The sequence below is a fragment of the Salvia hispanica genome, chromosome 6 (assembly GCF_023119035.1).
Source record: "Salvia hispanica cultivar TCC Black 2014 chromosome 6, UniMelb_Shisp_WGS_1.0, whole genome shotgun sequence".
Classification (NCBI taxonomy): Eukaryota; Viridiplantae; Streptophyta; class Magnoliopsida; order Lamiales; family Lamiaceae; genus Salvia; species Salvia hispanica.
In genome coordinates this window covers 1,781,073-1,789,876 of record NC_062970.1, presented here as the reverse complement: position 1 = coordinate 1,789,876, position 8,804 = coordinate 1,781,073, and the positions used below count along the sequence as shown (strand labels likewise).

The window sequence follows — 8,804 nt, the reverse complement described above, 5'->3', positions numbered from 1 at the left end:
CTGTGTTCAGACTGAAAGGGCGGCTGGGAATAAATGACTATACCTTTCCTCGGATAATTTATGTACTATACTACTAGTATACTCATGCTATTTTTTAATCTTCACATAAAATTTTGTAGTATATATTTGGTCAAATTATCGGAAAAATCATGAATTTAATGAAATTTAAGTCTATTTCGTAACTTTTGTAATGCGCTTAAAAACCGGTCATTATTATGGTATTTTAATTATCAATTTGTGTTTTATTAAAATTGCAACAAAATTAAAGGTTAAAGATGCTTTGATAGAATTGGTGTTTATTGATAAAATTACTCAAAATTGAGATAAAAATTCACATATTACTGCACATAAGAATCCCACTCAATCAAAATGCAAAGATATGAAATTATAATTCAGACGCCTACAACAGAAATACTGCTAAGTTGCAAGAACAATCTAGAAAGAAACAAGTGTGAAGGTTTGAATTGAAGGTTGGTGTAGAGAGTTGAATGAACTGAATCAGCCTACAAGAAACAAGCGAATAATGGGGGGCCCACTCCCGCAGATAAAAACACTTCCCGCTACAAGACAAAACTAGATACAAAAACTACTCTCCCAAAAATAAAATTAAAATAAAAATATAAAAAAAGAATGCAAAAAAAGAGTAGGTCATTTGAAATGATGCCATCAATGGTGCTGGTGGGTGGTAGCGTGCGTCTTTATTGTTACTTGTACTCTAGTATAGTATTTTCTTCATGTATTTATACTGTATACACATATATATATGGATCCCTGTTTCTTTCAGATAGTACTAATATAATATTGTGAAAGGAGAGAGTGAGAGTCAAGAATCCAGAGAGAATCTTGTGGGGGAAATAGTATAGTTTTAAGAGAAGGGAGACATGCCCAATTTCATCCCAACAGTTGTGCTTGTTGTTCCTCCAAGTATTGGCACCAGATCCTAAAGGTGTTTCTCCCCACCTCTCTCTCTCTATATCTCTTTCTCTCTCTCTTATTCCCTTTCCCTTTCATTGTATATCTATCTATGTGGATACTATTACAAAGGTGTTTTTGTTTCTTGACAAAAAAAGTTGCTGTCTTTATTGAGGGTTTGTGTTTGATTCATCTTGATTTGGATATGTCAAATTTTCCCATTTATGTTGTATGTTTGATGCATGCTTTGAATCACTGAATGGTTGCTGGTGTTTGTGTTGGTTAAATTTAGTAAAGTTATTGACTTTTCCATATTTTCTTGATAAAGATTTGATTTTTACCTTACTTGGATTCATATACACTAGACAAACAAACCATCTGAGATATGATTGTTTCTGCTCAAATTTACAAGTATTTTTTTTGTGTTCATTGTTTTTCAGCACTATGGAGGTTTTTTATGTTTAGTTAAATGCTCCTAGTTTTGGGTTTTGATTGTTTGTTTTGGTGTTGATCCATTTCTGAAATCAATCAAGAGAAAGAAGGGTGCTTTAGTTGGTAATCTGTTGTTGTTAGGTGATAACTTCAATTAATTGCAGTTGGTAATAAGATTTTCAACTTTTCTTGCGAAGAAGATGATATAATCCATCACTCTGCTTAATTCTTGGCTGTAGTGCCTCACCTTTTCTTGGCTGCAGTGCTTTTTTTTAGATTTATAATTATATAAGTGTTGATTTTTCTTCTACAACTAACTAGATAAATTACTGTAATTGCTAGTAGTTCATTACCCTCTTTTCCCTTTTATTAGCTTACCTACATTTCCTTCCACTAGGAGAGTCAATTAATTTACCATTTTCCCCTTTTTTTCCCCAAAAATTGTTAAAGTATTCATTTTATTAGTTAACAATCTTTAAATATTAGTATGAAAAAATTGAAATTTCACACCAAAAAGTCATTCTCAAACAATGCATGTCGTTAGTTTGTATTAAAAGTATAGATGTAAAAGTCATTCTAGCGAATAAATACATTGGAATATTTCTTTCTAAGATGTGTTTGATTTGAGATTGGCATTGTTTAAGACTTAGTTATAGTGCTGGATTTAGTGTTGTCATGTACTAATGTTGAAGCTGCAAAAATTTAGAGTGAGAGAGGATAACTGAATGAGGCTGGAAATAATGTGTCAAAAATGGTAGATCTTGTATAGGGTCGAGTTTAGCTTAGTTCCATATGTCACTTGTAAATCTTCTCATGGCAGTGGTCTTAGGTAGACCTTTTGCTGATTTAAACAGATTGAGTTTAGCTTCCTGCCCGAAACACATAATGCCGTGCTGTGTTTTGCTCGATTCCTATCTTATTTGTGTTCATTTTTTGTAGGTTTTCCTCAATCCTTCGGGTTTGGGCTTTTTTCATTTTATGTGTTTGCTCGTGTGATTCTTTCTTTATATGCGAGGCTCGGTAAGCGTTTCATTGTGTTAGAGAGACCAGTTGAATGGCAAGAATGACATGCTGATGGAATTCATCTACCTTTGGTATTTGGGGTTTAGTTTTGGCTTTAAGTTGGAATACACTTTCACACAAATAATTTCCAAGAGTCCATTTTTATTGTCTTTTTGAGATTCTACATTTTAATATTTGGACTTAGGAAAGGCCTTATGAATTTAGAAGAAACAAAAAAAAGAGTAGTAATTTTTTATGAAACAAAAGATGAAAAGATCACACTCCATTTCCTATTTACTCCATAAGGTTTATGTATATTGTGTGTGAATCTTTGTTTTCTTACATATATTTGTTGGTTTAGTAAAGAGGTATAAAGACTTCACTTTTTTCTCTTTCTTTTTGCTAGGAGTATTAGACATTATTATGTTATGCAATGATCTCTAGTATGTGCCAAGTACTTCGATACCATTAGTGTTTGTATGCAACGTGTCTTATGTGCGTATACAACTTCCGTTGTGTCCTTATAGACTCAATAGAACCGTGCGGTCACTTATAGTATATAGCTATTGAATTGGTGTTATCGTACGCCTAAGATTACTCATCTCGTGTCTCCTCAAGCAGCTAATAATGAGTCCTTAAAGGTCTTTGGTTATGCGTCTGGCTTCAGCTACTTCCTAAACCAATGGCTGTATGACTTCGAAACTTGTTTAAACGTTAAATGTACAAAACCTCCGATGCCTCCTCGTTTTGATTGTTTTCGTTGTGCAGAATATGCAAGAGCACCATTTCTCCCAAGCAATATCCAAAAACCTCAACTTTGAAGTGGACCCTCCTCCCCAACGAGGCCAGGAATTGAAGTACATCGACTTTCAACTGCAGGATCAGCACTCTTCCTCGACTGAATCGACCAGCCTTTCACGCAAGGAGTTCACCGCCATGGGGAAGGCTAGTTCCCAAGATCAGTGCGCTTCTTCTGACTCCGGTAATGAATTTGATCTCATTTATTAGCTGCTTATCGTTATCCTCGAGATGCAACAATTAATAGCGTTGTTGGTGCAGTGCACGACGAGAGCTATGGTAAGCACGGGCAAGAAATGAAGGGGGGTTTGTTCCTTGGCAATCCTGAGCTCTCCATCAACACGCCACACGCTGAGATGACTCAACCGATTGTAAGTCGTGACTGCCTCAATACCAGTGATGATAATGTTGATGTTTGTTAGTTTGATTATGTATGATTTGGTCCGAAAAATTCTACATCAGGTGCAGTTCCCGTATGCCTACACCGACCCCTACTTCACCGGGATGTTTACGCCCTATGGCCCCCATAACATCGTGAGTAGTAGTATTAGTCGTGATTGTCGTTTTGTGCGTATCACGTTTCGTCTCAATGTGCTTACATTTTCATGTTCGTGTACAACTGCAGATGATGGCCGATGCTGCTGCGTCCGGGCGCGTTCCGCTCCCTGGCGAAATTCCCGAGGACGGCCCGATATATGTCAATGCGAAACAGTACCATGGTATACTTAGGAGGAGACAGACCCGAGCTAAGCTGGAGGCACAAAACAAACTCGTCAAAACGCGCAAAGTAAGTTCTCGATCGTGATTTATTTTCGAACGAAAACACGTGAATCTTGATGGTAATTACACAATGCATACAAGATATTTCACCAATGTATAAGTTTTCATCTATCATAAGCATAAAAAGTTTCAATAGTGTTTCAAGTTAATTAATCTTTTTGTATATGATTTATGTAAGCTCAACATTTTGTAATCAATTTGAAACATTTTGTATGTATGGTGTAATTATCTCGAATTTTTGATGAAATGGAGATTAATGTATGATACGATGAATGCAGCCGTATCTGCACGAGTCTCGTCATCAGCACGCGCTGAATAGAGTGAGGGGCACCGGGGGCCGGTTTCTGAGCACCAAGAAGCAGCAGGCGGAGGGCAGTGGTGGCGCGGAGGCCTTCCATTTCGGGTACGGGGAAGGTGGGGACGGGGCCGGTGGCGACGCTATGCTGCAGCAGTCTGATGGCAGGTTTTCGAACATGGCGTACAATGGGAACCGTCGCTATGCTTCGATAGTCCGGTGAGGTGTGTGGCGGAAGGCGCCGCTCCCGACCGGCTGGGCAATTCATCCTTGGCTTTGTTACTATTGAGGTTCATCCTCTGCTATTCTCCTACAGAATGTGGGCTTTGTACTAAAATTGTCTGCCTAATACATTAAATCCTACACACATTTGGATCTTTTTGAACTGAAACTCAAACTTTCTTTCTAAGCTTTGAGGTTGGGCTTCCTTTTCATCTCTCTTTTAGATGTGTGTAACAGTTTAACTCATTTTTTTTAGCATGGTGAAGGAATTCTTGAATAGAGAATATGTTGGATTTTTAGTATCAACCGAATTTCAATTAAATTAACTTAGATTATATTTTTTTTAAGAGTTGAAATGTGGAGTAGTGTTCCGCCTATCTAGAGTTAGAAGAGTGAAAATATATTTAGCCTATCTATTTGGAAATCTTTTGCTTAGTCAAGACTACATGTTTTTTTAAAGGATAATGGAATACACGATTAGTCTAAGGAATTGTTAGGAGCAACATTCTTCTCTTATACTATCTCCGTCCCGCATTAATTGTCACATTTACTTTTCTGCACTCGTTTTGTAAAAATGATTATAAATAGTTTAAGTCGATAAATAGTACTCCCTCCGTCCCACTTTAGGAATCTCGGTTTACCAATTATTCTATGTTATTTTACTATTTCTTCCCTTTAATTATTTATTAGTATTATTTTTATTAAAACTAGTGTAGAAAAGTTAGTTAATGCAGACTGAGGTAGTAATTATCTCATTTGATTGTTAGTCGTTGTTTTGCTTTCTAACTCGCATCACATAATTCAAATAATATTTTATAATCGTCGTTTTAGTTTGAACTAAACGAACTTTTTCTCCCTTTTCAGTTGAATTAAATGAACTTTTTCTCCCTGTTCGACCTCAAAACACTACATACGAAACTATATTTTTATAGAATAGTTATAATATTAAGGTTTTTTATTTCAACTTGAATGATCATTTACACATAATTCTCATATAACATTTTTCTAGTAAGTATATTAATCCAATATAAAAAAGTTAGTATTGAGAGGGGTAAAGCGATGAACATCATAAACTATAGGGATCAAAGTGCAATTTCCGCAAATTGTCCTATCCAACTCCTCTCCAATCTCCCGATATCCCCAAATTGCCCCCGACAAATCCACAGAATTCCAGTAATACCCCTCACATTCCCCCTTCTTTGCTCTCTCCTGACTTCCCAGTTTATTTTTGAATCCATCACTGCAACAAAAACACACACACTGCAGCGTGTTTGTGCGTGAAAAAATTTGTACGGACTAGCTATGGAGGTTGGCGCGCACAACAGCCCTCGCACTGTCGAAGAGGTCTTCAGAGATTTCAAGGGCAGGCGTATCGGCTTGATCAAAGCTCTCACCACCGGTATGTTTTTGGCTCATTTGTTGCATTTCGTGTCTCAATTATGTAATCTCGTTGCTTTAATTGGCTATTTCGGATTGTCGCGAGCTTTTCTATGCCATTTTTCGAGATTTAGGGTTTCTGGTCTAATTTGGGGGTTTCTGATACTCTCCCTTTCTGATGTGATTTTCGAGATTTAGGGTTTTTTTTCTGGTTGTTTGGTTTGTAGCGCTTTTAGTCTTACTGAATTTGGGCTTTGTTTTACAATTTCAGATGTTGAAGAATTTTTTCAACGGTGCGATCCTGGTGAGTAATTGGAGCTGTGTGGTCAATTGGAGTGGTTTAGTATGGTATTTTTTGGATGAATTTGTAGTTTGTTTACTTATTTGGTGGATAAATTTCCTTTCTTTTGTGTGTATACGACAGTGCACGTTGACATCAGCTTATCAAAAATCTATGGTTGAGTATTTTATGATATTGGTTTGGGGATCTGATAATTACTTTGTTGTTATGAGATAGTATGTGAGGGAAATTATTTGCATAAATGTGCAATATTTACTACTCCATATATTTGACTTTAGTTACTTACCTACTACATGTATAAGTTTTTTCACACATTTTTTGCTGGAAAGGACAAGTTCTAGCTTATAACGGTTTTTCAAAAAATTGGACTTTTCTTAAAAGCTCTCTCAGTTATATTTGAATCCAAGCCATGGATGGCTAACTGGTAGATAGTTCTACTGTATGTTACAGTAATTTATGTATCCAATGATCGAACTTTTTGCTGCAGTTATCCTAATATTGTCTCTTATATCATAAAATCTGAATAGTCGGTTTACTGCAGTTATCCTCATGCTTGTTTTTTTGGCATAGCACTGTGTTTTGGCTAGTCCACAGCTTATATTTGGTATCTGCACATGGCCCACACTCGCTAGTCCACAAATGATGTTTCTTTGTGGAAGCATTTTAAAATTTCATGTAATCTCTAATCATATTTGTGCCGTCGGATCTTGAAAATTTTGCAGAGAAGGAGAATCTATGCCTTTACGGATTTCCCACCGAGCAGTGGGAAGTTAATCTGCCTGCTGAGGAGGTGCCTCCGGAGCTACCGGAGCCAGCTTTAGGTATAAACTTTGCCAGAGATGGCATGCAAGAGAAAGACTGGTTGGCTCTAGTTGCTGTCCACAGCGATGCATGGCTACTTTCTGTTGCTTTCTATTTTGGTGCGCGATTTGGTTTTGATAAAGCTGACAGGTAGGCTAATTTGTGCATTAAGAATGCTTTTGAATATCCATTTAAAACAAAAACTATATTCTTTTCTGTTTCCTACTCTCCTCAATGTGGAATTCTTTTGTTATCTTTGGGAGGTTAGATATTATTTAAAGGAAAGTTGCTTTATTTGTGCTGGAGATATGACTTGATATTATACTAATACTATTAATTTTGCATTACGAATACCTACTAGGTGCTTCTCTCTCTGACTCTTGATGATTTAAAGAATTTTATGTATTCCTTCTTCTACTCAGATGTCCTCTTGTGCGTATAACTTTTCAATACACTTTATCCTAAGCATGCATTGTAATTGAAACTCTTTGGCAGTTGGTTGTGTTACTGAACTTACACTGTCAATTTTCTAATGAGGATTGCAGTATATAAGTGTTCTGTTTGATGTTGTTAATTGTCTTGTGAGGTGCCATTCTTTTGAACAAGAGGTTCGAAGTGATGTTTAGATAACATCTACCCAGTTTTGGGTTATACAAAGTTCATTTATATCTTCTGTAAGATTTCCTCACTCTTGCTACTTGAGTAACACTTTTGCTATTCGGAAACAGAACTAGGACTTGCTTGAAATTTTTAAAGCTTGTTTACCTTTTATATTTAGTTTTTCTCCCCGTGGTTTCTGGATGCAGGAAACGCCTATTCAATATGATAAACGACCTTCCTACAATTTTTGAAGTTGTGACTGGGGCTTCAAAGACGCAATTCAAGGATAAGTCGTCTGGTACAACTCCCGGTGGAACCAAAGCTAAGCCAAAAATGGTAAAATCCTTTACCTAGTTGTTCATGATCAAATTGTTCCATTTGTTTTAGCTATGAATGTTTGTCCTGCGAGCCAACCCATGCCTTGTTCAAGTTCATATGATTGAAAGTATTCGTTCCGAATGACAGGAAAAATTGCCCAAGCCCCCCACCAAGGACGAGGGGGAGGGATTAGATGAAGAGGAGGAGGAGGACGAGGATGAAGAGGAGCATGGCGACACCTTGTGTGGAGCATGTGGGGAAAACTACGCGCACGACGAGTTCTGGATCTGCTGTGACATATGCGAGAGATGGTTCCATGGGAAATGCGTGAAGATAACTCCTGCTAGGGCTGAGCACATCAAGCAGTACAAATGCCCGTCATGTTCGAATAAAAGAGCACGGCCTTGATGAGGTGTTTGTCCGCCTAACCATGTAGTTGTTGTCCCCTTGTGTGAAGAAGAAGAAGAAGAAGCATCTATGTGTGAGCAACACTATTTAATCGTGGGTCGTATTTGTAAGGATAGTTTTAGCTACTCTTGCCTCTGTTTCTTTAGATGTAAAAGGTCTTTGTAGAGGGTTTGTAAGCTTGAAAACATCTGCATGCTACTGTCATTAACATTTATTTATCCAATTTACGTTTCTTGCACCTAAATCTCTCCCTATCTCTCTGCCTTCTTCTCTTGCTATTTGATCATTAGGTAATTAAGAGACAATCTTGCAGTTGGTTGGGTTTTAATTTAATGAATATTGGGTGCCGAACTTGCAAGATGGGGACGAATATTCCGAATTTTGTGTTGTGTTATCGTTGTTGAAGAAAGAATAATCAAGAACCTTCCCGTTGTGGACTTTCTCTCTCTCCTGTCACCGCTAATTAAACAGGTGGCCTAATATCACCATTCCACGTAACTTCACCCTTAATAATTGGGCAGAAAACAAATCTACTACTCCTTCAATGAAAAATATTGT

At 37.1% G+C, this 8,804-nt stretch overlaps 2 protein-coding genes across 4 annotated transcripts; both read left to right on the top strand.

The window, feature by feature from the left end:
* Window positions 1–780: 780 nt before the first annotated feature.
* On the top strand, window positions 781–4,747 carry LOC125193290 (nuclear transcription factor Y subunit A-3-like). 3 transcript variants are annotated; one of them, XM_048091062.1, is made up of 8 exons: window positions 781–946; window positions 2,284–2,364; window positions 2,968–3,034; window positions 3,115–3,328; window positions 3,406–3,515; window positions 3,607–3,678; window positions 3,770–3,931; window positions 4,203–4,747. In XM_048091062.1, exons 3-8 carry the CDS (start codon window positions 3,029–3,031, stop codon window positions 4,440–4,442), a joined length of 804 nt encoding a protein of 267 aa, XP_047947019.1. In that variant the 5' UTR covers window positions 781–946; window positions 2,284–2,364; window positions 2,968–3,028; the 3' UTR covers window positions 4,443–4,747. The 3 variants fall into 3 exon arrangements, with proteins under 3 accessions (XP_047947019.1, XP_047947018.1, XP_047947020.1); XM_048091061.1 differs by lacking the exon at window positions 2,284–2,364; XM_048091063.1 differs by lacking the exons at window positions 2,284–2,364; window positions 2,968–3,034.
* A 902-nt stretch (window positions 4,748–5,649) lies between these two features.
* LOC125196161 (PHD finger protein ALFIN-LIKE 5-like) lies at window positions 5,650–8,484 on the top strand. The gene is made up of 5 exons (XM_048094558.1): window positions 5,650–5,840; window positions 6,090–6,122; window positions 6,842–7,070; window positions 7,727–7,856; window positions 7,986–8,484. The coding sequence occupies exons 1-5, from the start codon at window positions 5,744–5,746 to the stop codon at window positions 8,244–8,246; spliced, it is 750 nt and encodes a 249-aa protein (XP_047950515.1). The 5' UTR covers window positions 5,650–5,743; the 3' UTR covers window positions 8,247–8,484.
* Window positions 8,485–8,804: the final 320 nt, after the last annotated feature.